The 18910-nt window shown below is 41.1% G+C and overlaps 1 protein-coding gene across 4 annotated transcripts in view; it reads right to left on the bottom strand.

Annotated features, from left to right (window-relative positions):
• Nucleotides 1-18910, bottom strand: part of Herc3 (HECT and RLD domain containing E3 ubiquitin protein ligase 3) — a 145810-nt gene that overhangs the window by 55039 nt on the left and 71861 nt on the right. For all 4 annotated transcript variants that reach the window (XM_005401448.1, XM_005401446.2, XM_013502723.1 and 1 more), the window contains 8 exons: nucleotides 15171-15247; nucleotides 14225-14446; nucleotides 12753-12844; nucleotides 11663-11793; nucleotides 10965-11125; nucleotides 9002-9078; nucleotides 4727-4851; nucleotides 2686-2745 (listed from right to left, as the gene is read on the bottom strand). In XM_005401448.1, coding sequence (XP_005401505.1) covers nucleotides 2686-2745; nucleotides 4727-4851; nucleotides 9002-9078; nucleotides 10965-11125; nucleotides 11663-11793; nucleotides 12753-12844; nucleotides 14225-14446; nucleotides 15171-15247 — 945 coding nt within the window. The remainder of the gene's footprint in view (nucleotides 1-2685; nucleotides 2746-4726; nucleotides 4852-9001; nucleotides 9079-10964; nucleotides 11126-11662; nucleotides 11794-12752; nucleotides 12845-14224; nucleotides 14447-15170; nucleotides 15248-18910) is intronic.

The raw sequence follows: 18910 nt of genomic DNA on the forward strand, positions 1-18910 counted from the left end.
CTGTCTCAAAAAAAAAAAAAAAAAAAAAAAAAATATATTACTTCTGCTGCCCACTTATAACTTTCCATATACTTAGATGTACTTTACACCATGGATTTTTTAAAAAAATTATTTTCTGTACATATACATTGGTTTGTGAAATTGGTCTTCATTTTGGTTGGTTTCCTGTGATGTAGTGTGTACATAACAAGCAGGCTTCCTGCAATCGCACAACTGTCAGTGAAGGGGGGAGGGGCGCGCGTGGTGGTGCACAACTGTAATCCCACAGCTCTGGGAGGCTGAAGCAGGAGGAACATAATTCCGAGCCCAGTTTGGGTAACTTAATGCCTTAGCAAGACCCTATTTCAAAATTTAAAGAATTTTAAAAGGTCTGGGAGGTAACTCAGTGTAAAGGACCAAAACCAAAACCAAAAAATAACAATAACCAAAAATTTAAAAAAATCTTTACCTACAACTGCCTGGAATTCATGGTAATAAGGACATGGTAATAAGACATAACAAGTCTGGCCAAGAGCCATTCCCAACCTACATAAAAGATGTTTATAAAAGGATCCCTTTAGAAGAGAGTTTCTTAACCTTGCTGTTAACTTGTGGGGGCAGACAATTTTATGCTGGACAGATAGGATTGTAGGATGTTTACAGAATCCCTAGCTTATTCTCAGATGCAAGCAAATGTATCTCCCCATTCCAACAACCTAACAACATAAAATGTCAGCAGACATTGCCAAATATTCCCTGGGGAGCAATAGCAACATCCCCTGGTCAAGAGCTGCTCTCCTAAAAGACAGCATCAGCGTAATTCAGAATACCTTTTCCTGTAGGAAAAGGCTAATGACCAAATACGAAATGAACTGAGTGATCTCATGCCAGGTGCCCTAATAATACAAGTAAATGCCCTTGCAATCTCTAACTGTAAATGAAGAGAGTTTCTGAAGTGACTTCCTGCAACCCAGTTAGGAATATGTTTTGGGTTTGGCAGGGGCTTAAAGGTTAATTTTTAAGTGTCAACTTGACTGGATAAAGGATACCGTGATAGCTGGGAAGGCACTATTTCTGGGTCTAATTTGTAAGAGTATTTCTGGAAGAGACGGACATTTAAATCAGTGGACAGAGTTGGAAGGTCCACCCTCAGGCTTTCGTGTTTTATCAGCCTAAATAATGTTTTACCAGCAGTTTCTTGGTTTCAAGGCCTTACACTGAGCCAGGCTACTAGCTTCCCTAGTTCTTTAGATTTCAGAAGGCTTATTGGGGGCCTCTCATCCTCCATTATCATATAAAACAAATCTCACAGTATATCGCCTCTGACCCATCCATCCTATCTGCTCTGTTCCTTTCAAGTACCCTGATGACTGCCATGTGTTTAAGGGTGGAAGTGGGATTCACACACAGAATTGAGGTCTATCCTTTTGCTACAGCTTGGATCTCCATGCTCCCCAAAGGCCCATGTGGCAAAGGCCTGGTACCCAGCCCACAGTGCTACTCGAAGCAGGAGAACCTTTAGGAGAACCTTTAGATCTAACAGACGGAAAGGAGGTTACTAAGGGAGTATCCATGAAGGTCCTGGACACCATAATGTGAGCAGCTTCCTCTGCTGTACATCAGTACTGCCACCCTCTCCTGCCACTTTGTACATCCTCACCACAGACTCAAAATCCATGGGGCCAATCAACCATGGACTAAAACCATAAACCAAAATAAATCTTTCCTTTTTATAAGCTGATTACCTTGAAAGTATCTGTTATAGTAACAGAAAGCTAACACATCTGTCTTGGAAACTCATTAGTCTGATCACTGGCAAAAAGTATTTAGAGATGATCAGGACTTGGGATCACTAAAGATCCAAACCCACGACAAAGCCCTTAAGCTACATCGGATTCCTGAGGAGAACCTGGCCAAACAGATAGGCTAGGCCCAGTAAAGCGATATCTATCCGCCGCCTGGGAGTTCCTCGAAGTTACAACTTCCAAATAAGCTGGACTGGACCCGAATCTAAGGATTCCCTGAAGCCTCCCTGGAATTTCTCCCAGTTCACTCCTTTTGAGAAAAGCAAATACCTATAGAGAAGCACATCAAAGAGCTCAATGAGACTATTCAAAGAATTAAGTTCAAGAACAAATAAGCTAGGCTCCGGGAGCATACCTGTAATCCCAGCTACCTGCGAGGCTAAAGTAAGAGCATTGAAAATTTGAAGTCAGCACAGGCAACTTAGTGAGACCCTGTGTCAAAAAATAAAAAAGGTGGGGGAGATGTAACTTAGTGACACAGTACCCCAGCTCTGTGTGTCTCTGTCCCTCTCTCTCAATCTCTCTCTCTCTCTCTCTCTCTCTCTCTCTCTCTCTCTCTCTCTCTCACACACACACACACACACACACAAAGCTAATGTACATATGATGTGGGTAACATTTTACAACACCCTGAAAGTCTGACTTTGGATTACACCAATTCTTCCTGAAATATAGTCATACTCTTTGGTAGGTACTGTGTGTCTCTGCCAACCAAGCATGAATGAGTATTGCCTTCCTGATGTCCCTTCATTCGTCATCAGGCATCCAACTTTTGTGAAAAGCTTGAGTTTATTCACTGAATTAAGGTCAAAAAACATCAAAGTGAACAGAAGTCCTTCACGGCCTTTCGTGACTGAGTATTTGTATCACATGTGGGTCTTTAACACTATAAGTCACTTACTTTTTTTCAAGAAAACTTCCATTCCAACAGGCTGCAGAAGATAATATCTGAACGACACCACTACTCAGAAAGAGAGAGAAGGAAGCTTTTAGTAACTACAAATAAATGGTTATTTAAACATCAATAATAAATTAATTACATATTCAATCTCTCAACCCAAGCAGGCTTTATTAGTGGTAGCTCTTTCTTACCCAGATGAAGCCTATTAGGGTTTAGATCTAAAATGTGTCCCCAAGACTGAGTTACGGGGATGGCACCACTGACCTGCTGTTAGGAGGCAGTCTGGTCAGAAGGGGCCACCATGGGAGTGGCAAAAAGGCTCGTTGCCCTTCCCTGTCCTCCCCTTTGTGCTCTGCTTCCAACTGCCAAGAGGTAAGTAGCTGCTAATCTGCCAGGTCCCTGTGACGAGCAGTTCTGCCCTGGAACACGCCAACCACACACCGAAATCTCTACAGACTATGAGCCCAAAAAAACACTTCTTCCTTTTAAATTGTGGATGTCGGGTGTTGTGTCTCAGTGATGAGAAAGTGACTGAGACCAAGCTAGACTTGGAAAATGTGCGTATGCCTTGAAGAAACTGTGTCACATCTCAAAATGGGTAAGAACTGAAATTCCCCGTAAGTTATTTTTAAAAAGAGAGAGAGCTCAAAGCTCTTAAAAGAATTCTTAGGCTTGAAGATAATCCCGAACAGTTTGCTCCTATCAACCATCTAAAATACCCTCTACCTCACCTCCAGACACAGTAAAACAAAAAAGTTAGCCTATTATTTCCAGAGAAATTATTTTTACAAATTAATAACTGACCTACCACTTCCTTCTACTTTGTTGCCCATCTGAGAAACTAAGAATTAGCAAACTATGCATTTCTATCACCTAGATGATACAGACTCTGAGAAAAGTCTCTGTGAAAGGGATTGAGTCGAACAGCTTCTGGTGAAAGTGTATGTCAGGGGACCTGGGTCCTCTGCTCTACTATAAAGCGAAGGGAAGGAATAAAACAAACGTGTGGCTGGGAAGAGACTGCAGTAACTTCTGTGAACCATCACATATGGGTCAGGAAAGATCGTCAGGGATCACTCCTTCGGTCCCTTCATTGTATGAACAGGAATGCAGAGCTATAGGGGAAGTATAGTGTCTTCAGCTCCTCCAGTGACAACCCGCCTAGTCCTCTGCCTGCCCTCACATCCCTTCCAACCTGAACTCCTTGGCAGAGCCCCGAGTTTAGAAGGCTCCTGAGGGCTGCTGAGAGCTGCTCTAAGATGTTCCCACTACCACCTCACTCACAAGGTTACTAGCAGGGAAGGTCCAAAGCTCAGGTCCTGGTCACCTGCCCCAGAACAATCTAGATCATAAAGCAAGGTCAATTATACACATCTCTCAGAATGATCACCCTTAGTCACAGAGCTTGAGCTCCTCATTCCAAAAATTAGACTCTCTACAGAAAAACGGGAAATGCTGAGGAAATACAATGAAAATGTATAAATAATGCACTGGAAAAAACCTCTTTTAAGAATGAAATAAATCCAAGGCCTCAGTATATTTTAGTATTTGTGCTGCTCAATATTTTCTACTGTATGTGCAAGTACAAGCTTCAATAATTTTTACTACACTACCTTCCCTAAGTGACTATCTCTACTTATCTTTTTGAATGGAAAAATGGTAGAAGCTATTTAGATTAGGTAAGATGAAAGCTGTCTTAGATTCAGGATACTTTGGAACATGAACGTGAGGAAACCTGCTGGTGTTACAGAACTGAATGCTGAGCTCTCCTACCACAAAAGCCAATGTTGGCCTTCCTCGGTCGTGATTTCAAAGACCTTACACCAACAAGGCAGGCCGAGCAGTGAGAGAGAACTGGGAACAATCCATTGTATTACTGGGAGATAACAGGATCAAATACTCCCACAAGTGTGCAAAAACAGACTGCCTAAAGGTAAAGCTCCATTCACATTCACACCTCAACACAGACATAGGGAAAAATCACTAAGCAAGACAGTGCCAATATACTGTAGAAAAAAAATGAAGACATGCAACTACATACTTGATCGTATTTGCATTGTTGTGTTCTGAGAGTTTTTGTCTCCAAACTGCTATGGTTTCATCATTTATTAAGCTGGTATAATGTGCTTGGTTCATAGTCCTGAAGTCAACAGCGGGAGAAGAATTCTAGAAAATTAAGTATAACCGTAAAAGAAAAAGAATTTAGAGGGACTGAGGCAGAAGGATCATGAGTTTCAGGGCAGCCTGGACTACACAGCAAAACCCTGTCTGGGGAAAGAAAGAAGTTACACAGAATGATCTTTTCGCCTCCCTCTCTCACATCCTCCGCGCTGTATTCATGACTGTGTGAGGCTACAGTGAACCTTCAAAACCCTGAGTCCAAAGTCTGCTGCCAGGTGTCTGTGTGTGAGTGTGAATATGTTCAAGCCAGTGCAACTTTTCCAGATATCTTTCCCCATAACACTAAGGCTTCTAAGATATTAGTTATTTGCCATAATTGTTTACCAGACTTCAACAAAATGTACTATTAAAAAGTCACTTAGTTATAATTTTATAGTAAATAATATATCAAATTTAATGCCTCATAAGTTGTTTCAAGCTCTAAACTTTTTTTTTTTGTGTCTTTTTAAGACAGGGTCTCACTATGCAGTTCAGGCTGCCCTTAAGTTCACTTTGTAGCCTAGGCTGGCCTCAAACTTGCAATGATCCTCCTGTATCAGCCTCCCAAGTGCTAGGGTTATAGGCATGAGCCACACGCCCGGCGTTTTTTATTTTTTCAAAAGTAACACTTTTTTTTGGTACCAGGAATCAAACTCAGGACCTTGCGCTTACCAGGCAGGCACTTGTACCGCTGAGCTATATCCCCAGCCCCTATAGCTCTAAACTTGTAAGAAAAGTGACAAAAAGACACCAATAATGGCCTTGAGGATTCCAATCACTGCTCAGCAGTGTACACCTTTATTCAGTGAGATTTTTCTATTGTTAGTTTTCAATTTAATTTCCCCAAACTCTTCCTGATCTAGAACTAAGTAAAAGCTGATGGTGTTTCATACCTTCTATACTTGTTACTAATAAAAGGGAATAAAGTAATATTAAAGTATTCATCTATCAGTTAATAGGATGGTCTTTTATCTCCTTTATACTTACACATAAAACATAACTTTCAAGGCCAACCCTGGTGGGACACACCTATAATCCTAGCACTCAGGAACCCGAGGGAGGAGGACTGCTACAAATTCCAGGCCAACCTGGGCTGCATAGTGAGCTCAAGGCCAGCCTGAACTACATAGCAAGACCCTATAACAAAAAAATACTAGCCCTCCAAAATTAACTTTCAAAAGTAAATTTTCCTGGTTACTTTTCTATAGTTGTGAGTTAAGATGCCCCTACAAAGAATACACTAGAAATGTGTGTCAAAGTTCCTGATCATTTGGTTCTTGGTAACTAACTATTGTACTAAAATGATCACAGACATACATTGAGAGGATAAAAATAGTCTTGAATTACACAGGAGAAACACTTAAGCCAAAGTGGACACTTGATCACACAAATACAGATTATCTTTTTTTCTATCCCGGTTCTAAAACTATTACTGTTGTATTTTAATTTTCTCCAATTCAAAGGGGTTAATGAACATCAACAATAATGCAAACTTACAAAATAAATTAGACTTAAAACTATTTTCTCATTGCTTATCATTTGCCCAACAAGCCCTAGATGCCTTGGGTCCTTGCAAGGCAAGCATTCTGCAATGGAGTCACCCTCCCAGCCTTCTATGGCTTCTAACTACCTACAAGTTAAAAAGAAAGAAAAATGCTCCAGGTAAGTGTTTCCCAATGTTGCTGGGCTTTGTATCACCAAGGGAGCTTTAAAAAATCTTCTGAAGGTCAAATTACACTCTAGATCCATTAAATCAGAGTCTCCAGAAGTTTCTGTAGTTTTTAAAGTTTCCAGGTAATTCTCAGGGGTAACTAAGGTGAAGAGAAAAAAAGATCATGTCAGCTAGCAGGTTTCGAGGCAATGACAGACACACACATACTCCTAGCAATTCTAAGTGCACTCTCTCTTCAGTGCTATCCAGAGAACAAGCGGAATGGGAAAGGAGAGGTTATGGTTTACATTAAGTTGCCAAAACCTAATCAAACATATCACAGGAATAGTTGAATACAGATTGGGCAACCTTAATCCAAAAACCTAAACTCTGAAAGGCTCCAAAATCCAAAACTTTTGAGTATCAACATGATGCTACACTTGGAAAATTTCATACCTAAATTTATTAAAAGTATATAAAATTACTTTCAGGCAAAGTATATAGGTATATATGAAATGTAAATGAATTCTACATTTAGACTTCAGTCTTATCTCCAAGATATCTCATTATGAATATGCAAATATTCCAAAACTCCCACAAATCTCCAATGTGAAACACTTATTTTCTGGTCTCAAGAATTCTGAGTAAGAGACACTCAACCTGTTAACTCTGTGTGTGTTTTGGGGGAAAGGGTTCACTGTGGATGGAACACAGTGAGGGATGAGGCACATCCCCAGCTCTTATTTTGAAACAGGGTTTTGCTGACCTCTAATCTGTGACCCCCAGCTGTTAACTCTTCTACCTCAAGGGCAACATGAATGAATAAGTCAATGCTGTACAAAAACAGAGGCTGCCACTATACAGATGCTTTTCCTTGGCCTGTAAGTGGTAGGATAACAGGGTAAAACATAATGTTCTCTGTCTTTGTATCTAAACGAACATCTATAGCTAATATTTTAAGTACATGTGTATAGCTTTCACTTTTAGAAAGAGTAATGCTTTGTTAAGTAATAGTTGCTTTTTGTTATCTTACATGATTAGTGCATACCTCTTTTACAACTGTTTCACCTTCATTTCCTTTTCATCAGAGGGTTGTTCTCCACACCCAACAGTGTTAGGAAATTTAAACTTTGGCTATATATATTAGATTACTCATAAAAGGAATGGCCAGGCATGGTGACGCACACCTGCACTTCCAGCACTTGGAAGGCTGAAGCAGAAGGCCAGTCGGGCTATGTACTGAGACCCTGTCTCAAAACACCAAGAGAGAAATGAAAAAACTAAGTTTTATATTCATGGATAAACCAAAATAGGTTATTAGTCAAGTCAGTTTCTTAGGAAATGCATACTTAAAAGTGTACTACTTGTGGACCAAAAAAGTTAATTCCCTGCAGAACCCCTATACTTTCTCTATTTTGCTTACTGGCAGTTTGAAGAAATAAAGAATAACCTCAGCTTTCCTCAAGATTCTCTGGGAAGCTTTGAAGCTGAGCCTCAGATAAGTCTCAAGTAGCAACTTCACATCACCCCAGATGGCAGCATTCAACAGCCTCCTTCAGGCTCCTGACCTGGAAAAAGAGCTCGCTGTCAGTCTCAACCGGCCACGGGCTGCAGCCTCAGGCTGCACCAGCACCTTTGCTGCGAGAATCACAGAGTTATACTGGCTAGAGGACAAGAATTTTGTGCATTTACAGATGGCAACCTACCAGACCACCAGGGAGAGTGTCCAAGACTGAAAGGGCTCTTGTTTCCTCACTTACTCATTTTCTTCCCAGCCAATTCTGCTTCTTTTATCACTAAGGTCCCTTTCATGCCCCACACAGTTCATCCTCCTGGGATGCTTGGGAAATAAAAGTGGGAGGAAAGGCACAGAGCAAAGAAGCACAGGACAAACTCATGGAGCCTCTTTTAGACGAAGACCCACTGGGAGGGCAGAGCAGAAGGAACAGTGCTGCCACAGCTTCTCACGGGACTCCACCTGAAACCCACTGCTCTTCCTGGCTCATCAGTACAGCGATACAGGAGGGAGATCTAGGTGTGGGGTAGTGAGGAAATTATAGGAGGCAACAGATCTCTGCAAACTGTGACCTCTGTTACATACACTACACAATCAAATGCACTAAGCTGTCAAATACCTAGAATTTGTTGCTGCTTAACAGTGAAGGAAAGAAACAAAATCTGCTTAACAGTGAAGGAAAGAAACAAAATCAAGTAATGTCAAAGCACAAACTCTCCAGGCTGCCTTGTATTTCTTTTAGAACAAATACGGATACAAGTAATTTTACATTATAATTTTAGAACAGGACAACTACTGCAACTTCAAAGGAGCCAAAGAGAGCTAATCGAACACTTCGAGGTTTAGCTTGCGTGTTTTAATAAGACAAATCGGTAGAAACAAAGTAACAGTGCTTTCATGTAATTATTTATTAAATAATTACAGATTCACCAGTGGAATACATTCATAAATACAGATTCACCAAAGTAATAGTCAAAAGAAAATTTTACCTCATATTTCGAGCAAAGTACAAAAGTTTGGTCTCCTCCAGAGAAGATCTGCTTAACAATATGATATTTAAAGCGATCTGTCAAAAACAATTCCAACAACATATTTTTCAGTAACTGAAGTTTCTCCTTGATCCCCTTTCCTGACACTCTGAAACATGCTTCAGAGTGGCTCTTTACCCACTTTAATTATGTCAGCAAAGCAAGAAAACGTCCCTCCGGGCTCACTGCCAAGGTCTATTTCCACTTCAGTTGAAAACAAACATACAAAATGGTCTCTTTACACTATCTCTGCCTCTCCGTCACCACCAGCTAATCCTGTTCCTGTTTTTCCTGCTAACTCTGTCATGCACTGACCCCAAATCCATAATGGATACCACTATAAATGGGGACAAATACGTCACAAGTAACTGCACATCGGTGACCCTGAGCCCTTCAGGATGGAGCTGACAATCCCTACTTCCTTCTTTAGCTCCCATCACATGGGCCCAAGTCAGCACTAACACCCCCAAACTGCTTTATTTCTAAACGCTGTGCCATTTCACACCCCCACACCTCTTAACCACCTTCAGAGCACACTGTGCCCCCATGAACAGCATCCACGGGGGCTGCCGGAACTGTGTGGCTGTGTGGCGCCACCATCGCCCTCTACCTCGCAGCACTCTGCTGGCGTCTCTACCGCCCTGTCAGACTCAGCTCACACTCCCTCTACTACAGTGCTCCTCGATGTCGTCCGTCCTCTGCTGCCTCATCACCACGAAGAGTCCGGAATCCACAGAATTTACATAATGCGTTGGTACATTATAAAATCATTTTGTCACATCAAAGGACAAATTTATGACCATGTAAGTCACGTCAACTATAATTCAATTTCAAAGTTGTGGTTTCAAATTAACCTACAAAACACTTGAGTTTCTTAAATTGGTGAATTTCTTAAACACATGTATTCCAAGTGTGAGTAGAGTGTCTTGGAGAAAAGGACATTTACAAATGACAGGAGAGGACACAAAGCTGTTCATTTGCTTTTGGTAACATCACCGAAAGACAATTATGTTTACATTTTATATTCTACTACATTTTAAGATGCTCATATATTCATCCATAAATATTTAATGAGTGACAAGCTTATGCCCAGCTCTGGGCTACATGCTAGATTTACAGAGATGGAAAGAATCAGTCCCTGTCCTAAGTGTCTTATAATTTAGTAGGGAACCTGTGATCGTTGCTGTTTTATAAAAAAAAAAAAACAAAAAAAAACCCTGATCCATTTATTAAGTATGCCAGTTTAGGACTTCAAATTCAAAATGAATTATTAAATTACATTTCTTTTTAATGACTCTCTAGTTCCATTTCGGCCTCTGGAAATGCTATTTCAAGAGAAGGGAGTTAAGATAAATAGCTGCCTTACTTTCATTTCCAGTGAAATAAACACCCTCCTATTAACATTTTTAAGAAAAAAAGATACTAAAATAAATTATACCTTATTATGGCCAAACATCAATAGTAAAGTGGAAGTGATGATACAGTGTAAGCCCTAGAACACAGGCTTGAGTTAGGCTGACCTGGATTTGAAACTTGTCTTTAGAACCTAGGATTTTGGGCAAGTTACTTACTATGAAAGCTCAGTTCCTTTACAAACAATAGTAATTACTTTGGTTTAAGTGCTTCACATAGTAACAGAACTTAGCTAACCATTCAATAAATGTCAACTATCACTATTAGCTACAATAAAAAATTTATACATTACCACAGTGTCCTTGGTGCTAACATTTTATACTTTACTTCTATAAGATCTCAACCACACGGTTTCAGACATAGTAAATACTCAAATATTTGCTAGTTTATGTTGGAAAAAAGTCCTAGTATTTCCTTCTGAAAGACTTCAAGGTAAATAACAGATACATATTCAAAATCTTTGTGTTCATCCCCTAAAATATAATTAAATACCAGTGAAAATCACCCTTACCAGCTGGTGCTGAAAGCTGGGCACTGTGGGCCACCCAATAGCCCTTCACAGGAGATGGGCACTTAACGTTGCAAGTGTGTCCATTTCCTAGTTGACCTCGAGCTCCACAACCAAATGCATAGATGAGTCCAGAAGAAGGCACAAAGGCTAGGGTGTGTTGTCTATGAGGAAATAAATTAAGGCACTAGTACAGTTTCTATGGACAAGGGCACACACAGTGAGGCCCTGGCTCTGTGCATGAGCACAGCAGGTCCTCAGGGGACCCAGTGAAGCCCGCCCCACATTAATGCACAACCACCACGCAGGGGCTGGCTCTCCACAGCACTGCCCTCTGACACACTAGGTCATGTGCAGGATGGCAACTCACGGAAAGAGCTGCAGGTCCTACTGCATTTGGTCTCTGCGGTGACAGGGAAGATGCAGAGTAGGCCTAAGCAACATTTCCAAGACGTTATGTAGGACTCTCCTACTTTCCTTCCTTTGTTTCTCTCTCATGCCTTGTCCCGTCACTCTGATCATCTAAAGCCCCTCCCACATCCTGCTAAGATCTGACCTCCTCCAACTTCATCCTAAATACGCGTGCAGTTAGGACTCCTCACAGTCACAGTGCCCACAGGTACTCTGGTTCTCCATCACTACCAAGACAAGAGCCACGTGTGCCTCTTCTCAGGGCTCAGGGAGCTCTGAGCAGCACTCACCGTCCACAGGCGATCTGAGTGACTTCACTGCCCATCAGCTCGAGAACCCTTCTCGGATTGACCTCATCATTCATGGAATCATGCCCCAGCTGCCCGCAGGAACCAGCGCCGAAGGTAAACACACCTCCACTCTGACAAGGAACAAAGGCCACATGACTTCACTGCATCTGAGTCTGAGGACAGACCTCTAAAACCTGTCTACAGATTCCCATCACACTCACCTCAATGCTTAACCAAAATCATTTTGAGTTCAATAAACAAAAAAAATATAAAAAAGGAAACACTTATGGAACAAAGGTAGCATTGGTGAGGGAAACGTGTGCCCCCTGTAAAATTTAAAAATTATTAAAAGTACAATGATGCATTAGGAAAAATTAAACAGGCGAAACAAGGTGAAATGTGATAACTCTGCATGGCTATTTACATATAAAAAATTAAATGCTCTGCAAACCCCATCATAAGATTTTTTAAAGCTACATTTGAAGCTTGGCTGATGGTACATGCCTGTATTCCCAGCTCTCGGGAGGCTGAGGCAGGAGGACAGCGACAAGTTTGAGGAGGAACCTAGACTACATAGTGAGTTTAAGACCAGCCTGAACTACCTAGGAGACTGAGACTGTCTCAAAAAAACAAAAAGCAAAATACAAACATCTGTATTTGAACAAATGCTAGGGCTTTTTACTAAAGTAAATATATAACAGTATTTGCTCAATATGAAAAAATTTTCCATTTTTCTAGAATATAATTGTATTAGAAACAAAAGAAAAGTTGATAATTTTAAAAAGTAATTAAATTGGTATCCCTTTTACATATGTAAGTGGCTGGTGTTAAAAGATTCAGCATGCTGTTTTATATTTTTTTATTTACGTTGAACTATTTTAAATATTACTAAGACTCTACAAGACTACCAAGAGAAAAATATACACATATACTTAAAAAAAAAAAGCAGGCTATTTTTTTCTTAAAACAAACCAAAGCTAAAGGGAGCATTCAGGTTCATGCCACAATATTACAAATACCATCGCTATTCTAATCGATTTAATCACCATCTCATGCCCTGCACCAGAGCCGAGGCCTCTGTGCTCCCTACCTTTGTGAGGACTGCCGTGTGCTCCTCTCCACAACTAATGTACACAACCTTCTGCGTTCGTAAGAGTTTCACATGGCATGGAGACTCTCGATCTGGAAGACAAAGTAAGCATCAGAATGGCACTATATACCTGGTCATGGAGATAAAACATACTCAGCTATCTTAGCCTGAATCTGGGTCCCTATGGCTTCCTGCCTGCACCTCTGCATGGATGTCCAACAGATCTGCAACCTAACTCACGGTTCCCACTCTTACCTCTGCACACTTTCCAGACCACCCCATTTCCACCCCTTGCCCACACATAGTAATTTGTCCTTCTAGCTTTTCCTTGCTCCAAACCACACATCCAACAATAAACTAACCAACTGGCTTCACTTTCGAATAGTAGAAAACTCTGGCTTTACCCCCACTACCTCCAAACTGGTCTATCCCTTGACCCACCACAGCTGTAGCCAAACTGGACCACTCTTCCCAGAACACTTGGTGTCAGGGTAAGGGTCTCGCTCAGGGGAAGATCACTTCCTCAGCACACAAGAGGCCCTAGGTGCAATCCTCAAAGGGAGACAAGAACAAAGCCCTTAGTGTCTTCCCCTTTCAAAAAGTTACGCCGAACTCCGCCCCCTGACACACAGGGCCTTCAAGTAAGGGTGTGTGCTCCCTCTGACCTCAGCTCTACCCTCCTTCTACTCTTGGTCCAGCTCCAACACACATCACATAAGAACTGTTGTGAGTGTAAGGCTCGATTCGGACATGAATCTGAGTACCCAAGATGTCTGCCAGCATTGTTGTCAGCTAGGCACTGTTCCCTCGGCAAACACAGGATGTCATAAAAGAGATAAAATGGAGCACATAATCTTGCAAGCACCAGGTCATCTGAAGATATCCAAACATTTATACCAGATGCCACAAGGACTTTGCCCGCTGAGGCATGAGAGATCCAGAGCTCTGACTACTGATGTTTACAAATATCTTCTCGTCTAATATCCCTTGCCTTCTTACAAGCACTATTATAAAAAAGCCCACATCTCTTTGTTCCCTACAGATGGCATTTTCACCCTGTCTGCCTGTACCCAGCCACAATAAATCCCACGCCATGTTGCTTTTACACAAGCTCGGTGGTCTTGGCCAGTCTCTGTCTCACAGCATTACTTACAATGAGTCCTGCTCTCTCTAGATGGAACATTTTTCACCCAGATATCTACATATCCTACTTCGTACAAGACTGTTCAAACATGGTCTTGTGAAAGAGGTCTTCCTGAACACCTTACATAAAACAGGAAGCTGGGTCTCAAACTCTCTGACATAGATATTTACTGGTTTGTTTGTGTTTTTCCACTAGAACACAAGTCACAGATGTGCTCTCCTCACTTAATACCTAGCAGGGCAAACACACAGTAGATTCTCATGAAGCATGTACTAAACAAATGAATGTGCTTTTGAACAGCAGAGGTATATATAAAAGGTTTACCTACCTTGTTCATCACTGAGCCCTAGCTGCCCTGCATTATTCATCCCCCAGCCAAAAACAGCTCCTGAGAGAGACAGGGCAAAGCTGTGAGCCCCTCCTGCAGCCACCTGAGCCAGTGGGATCCCCTCCAGGGACCTCACCCTCTGAGGGCTGGCTTGAGAGGGGAACTCCTTCCCTAGGCCCAGCTGCCCGTGGCTGTTCTTTCCCCAAGTGAAGAACTGGCCATCTAAAATAAGAACAAGAAAACTGATATTACAAAAAAAGAAATCCATACACAAAAATAATCCAGATGTCAAAGTCATTTGGTGGTACTCCCTACCCACAGCAGCAAGGGAGCAGGGACACTGCACGCCGTAAGACGCCAAAACCGAAACTCCCACTTGATGTAACAGGTAAATAAACTGAGTTGTACCACCCTTCAAACACTATTCACACTTCTGCAAACAATGTGTTAAAGGTTAAAGTAAATTCAGCTTTGAACAGGACAATGACCAGGCTCAGGTCTACTAAGCAAGCTGAACTTAGTTCTGGCCACCCTACGACCATGAGGCCCAGGACTTCAGGAGTCCAGCTACGACCCCTGGGGACTCCTCTGCAGATTACTGAGCGGATGTGTAAGTACAAATATACTTCAACAGAGCATGATTTTACTTGATAATTTACATTTCTCTAACTCCTGGTGGAACAGAGCTTGAGAATAGGCCACAAGTTAAAAAAAAAACCTATATGCTCACGAACACCCAGGTACAGTCCTTCTATTCCTGTATGGCCACCTACTTCATCATCCACACACTGAGGAAAGAATGCACTAGGCAAAAGGCTGTCTGAGAACTGTCACTGCCCAACAATGTAGTCTTACCAGTTAAAGGTTTTGAGTTAGATAATACAGAACTTAAGGAGAGAACGGTTTGCAAAATTTACATAGCATTAACATATACTCAATGTATTACCAGCTGCAAGAGCCAAGCAATGCCAGTTGCCACAGGAAACTTGCAATATAGTCTGCTGGTTCAGCTTTTGTATCAACCTGAAACAGAAAAGGTTTTTTTAAGATGGGCTTTCACATACAAACATAACCGTCAGAAATATCTCCAATTAAATAAATATTTGTAATAAGTTACATCGCTTTGCCTAAGAGACTTTAAATAGTCAAGTGTATAATCTTACATAGCTCTATTAGGTCTCTTACTAGCCTCCTGGTGAATAGGTAGGTATTGTTTAAAGCAAACAACAAGGCTGGAGATGTAGCTCAGTGGTAGAGGGCTTGCCTAGCCCTGGGTTTGAACCCCAATACAAATAAATAAACAAACTAAGACACTCAGGCACTTAGACCCATTCCTACAATTCTGTTATTTCCCACCTCATCATCTCCAAATCAGGGTGTGATGTGGGGGGAGGGGCAGCAACTCCTAAAATACCTGGAATATGAGTGATTAGGTGTCTTTCTATATGTGACTGAGGTGAAGACTGAGTGATAGTCTCTAGCTATCTTCTCAATGTATAGACCAAGGCAGGATTAAAGGGTTGGGACTTTTAGTCCCATCACTCTCAGCCTCTAGGGAGGTGAGGAAAGGGCAAAAGTTAAATTGATCACTGATGGTGAAGAACGTCATCAGTCGTGTACACGCAAAAAGTACCCATAAAAACGTAGAAAGGCAGGTTCTGGAGAGCTTCTGGACAGCCGAACATCTCGAGGGTCCAGCAGGGTAACAAGTTCAGAGAGAAGGGCATGGAAGTTCCAGGCCCTTCTCCCATACCCCACCTCAAACAACTCTCATCTGTATCTTTGTAAAGCCTTTGTAACAAACCAGTAAAAGTGTTTCCCTGAGTTTGATGATTCACTCAAGCAAACTGATTGGACCCAATGAAGGAGTTATGGGAACTGCAACTTAGAACTGGCCACTCAAAAGCACAGGTAAAACAGTCTGGGGCTTGCGACTGGCATCAAAGTTGGAGGGACAGTCTTGGGGACTGAGCCCTCAACCTGTGTGATTCTATGAGGAGATACATGGCTGACGTCTGAGGCTACAGAATTACTTGCCTACTGGTGCAGAAAACTCCCCACACATTTTAGGGGCAAGTGTAGATACTGCTTCTCCGAGGCACACACAGAGAGAAACGGAATAAGATCCAGCAAAGATTCCTAAGAATATGACTAGTGTCTACACAACTTTCATGAACCAGCACAGCTCTTTTCCTGCGTACATATCCATAAGGTAAGAGCAGAACCCCAGGAGCTACCTGTACAACCACGTTCACAGCAGCATTATTTGTAAGAGCCAAGAGGCAAAAGCAAGCCGAGTGACTGCGAAGGTTGAACTGCTAAACAAAATAGGGTACAGGTATACCTCACCTTTTGTACTTCACTCCACTGGCCTCACAGTATTGAGTTATTTACAAATTGAAGGTCTGTTACAACCTTGTTTCTAGCAAGTCTATTAGTGGTATTTTCCCAGTGGCTCAGTGATCATTAGCATTTTTAGCAATAAAGTACTTTTAAGTTAAGGTACATAAACTATTTTTTAGACACATTATACTACAGTGCAGTATAAACATAACTTTTATAAATAATGCAAAAATTTAAAAAATTGTGTGACTCACTTTATTGTGATATCTATTTTTACTGCAGTGGTCTGGAGCCAAATATGCAATATCTCCAAGGTGTGCCATAAAATGCAATGCAAAGCACCTCAAAAAAGAAGAAAATAGGCACAGTGGCATACGCCTGTAATCCCAACAATCTGGGAGACCGAAGCAGAAATATCTCAAGTTTCAGCTCAGCCTGGGGAATTTAGCAAGATCCTGTCTCAAAAAGTAAAAAAATAAAAACAGGCCTGGGCTTGTAGCTCAGTAAGAAAGTCCTGGATTCAATCCTCAGTGGAGGGAGGGGATTCTGACACGTTTTAAGGATAAACATGGAGGACATTATTCAAAGTGAAATATGCGAGTCATACGAAGACAATACTGTATGATTCTGTCAGCAGGCTGGGCCTGAGAGTCCCCAAGGCTGAAAACAAACCTATTCCACCCTACCAGAGTAAGTTTGTAGGTTCGCTGACTCTCCTCATAAAAAAAGAATTTTTAGGACATGTCAGTCAGAGACATGAGAAGGGTTTATTAAACAGAGATACAGGACACACTCAAGAGTGGAGGGTGGGCGCTCAGAGAAATGAGACACATTACAAGCCACAGTTGGGTATCCTTAAGGGGATGTCTTCAAGGGGGTGACCTAGGATGTGTATTTTTAGAATCTATCAGGTTACAATGCAAGCTGTCTATGTGGATTTGAAGTTGAGATCTGCTACCCACCAACCAGTATTGCTGCTTCCTTGGGGTTAGAGGAAGCACAATTTACAGGTGAAAAGACAGGTCCAGAGCACGGACTTATAGGTTTACTATCTTAATGACCTTTTGGATTTTTTTTTTTTTTGGAGTGAGTTTCCTGCAAAGGAAAAAGGCTTGAGTAACTTCTGTGTCTTGAAGGTGCTATTAAGTACAATTTTTAAATCTCAAATTTCCTTCTCTCCTTTTTACCTAGTTTTTATTTCTTCCACCTCAATTACACTTACAAAGTACCTAGTCATGTTCATACAACAGATTTCTACAAGATAAAAAAGACTGGAAACCACATATGCAACAATGTGAACACACTTAACACTACTGAACCTATACTTAAAAATGGCTAAGATGACATGTTTGGTATTATATGTGTTTTGTCATGGTTCAAAACAACCTACTAATAATACCTCCAAAACTAATTCTCTAGGATGGTAAGGACAAGAGTCATTCCTTTGCTTGCTCAGGTGAAAGAGAAATAAGATCAGTTACTTCACAGGATTATAGAGAGAATTAAATGAAAAATTCTATGTAATTTCTGGGTATGCTTAGCTCTACCCAGCACAGTTGTGTAGCATAGGAATATCTCTTACTCTCAATTTTAACAGCTGACAGGTTTACATGTTTATCTACAGTAAGTGTATTCTGCCACAGGAACAAAGAAATAAGAAGCACAGCCACCAGGAGGGCATCTTAGAAGGTAGATGTCCAGTGTAGAAGGGGGATATTTTCTTAGATGTAAAAAATTAAACAGGCTCACACACACGTTTAGGACCAAACAAAATTGAATTATTTTTTTCTTACTGAGGTAACTGTAGATTCATATGGAGTTGTTAAGAAGTAACACAGAGATTCCTTAGATACTGTGCCCAGTTTCCCACAATAGTAGTATTTTACAAAGCTTTGTTGTAGTATTATAACCAGGACATTGACATTAACGCAATCTACTAATCTTTTTACATGTCCCTAGCTTAACTTGCACTGATTTGTATGTATTACTTTTTATTTTCTTGGCAATGCTGGGGACTGAACCCAGGGTCCGACACTCTTTCCCCAGCTGTATATGCATTAGTTTTACCATCTATGTTGGCGCATGTCCCACAGACTGGTAAGAATTCCTCAAACTGCACTTCATACTCACTCCTCCTCACCCTCATCCCAAGCCCCCTAAGGAGAACGCTAACTAATCTCTCCTCCATTTCTAAAATTTTATTATTTTAATAATGTTATATAAAAATAATCATTCCATATGTAACCTTTAGAGATTGGCATTTTTTTTTACTCAGAAGTAATGCCCCAGTTGCTGTATCAATAATTTATAAAATCTTATACTTTTTAAAGTATATGTTTGTGA

The sequence above is a fragment of the Chinchilla lanigera genome, unplaced genomic scaffold (genome assembly GCF_000276665.1).
Source record: "Chinchilla lanigera isolate Chin_1 unplaced genomic scaffold, ChiLan1.0 scaffold00073, whole genome shotgun sequence".
NCBI lineage: Eukaryota > Metazoa > Chordata > Mammalia > Rodentia > Chinchillidae > Chinchilla > Chinchilla lanigera.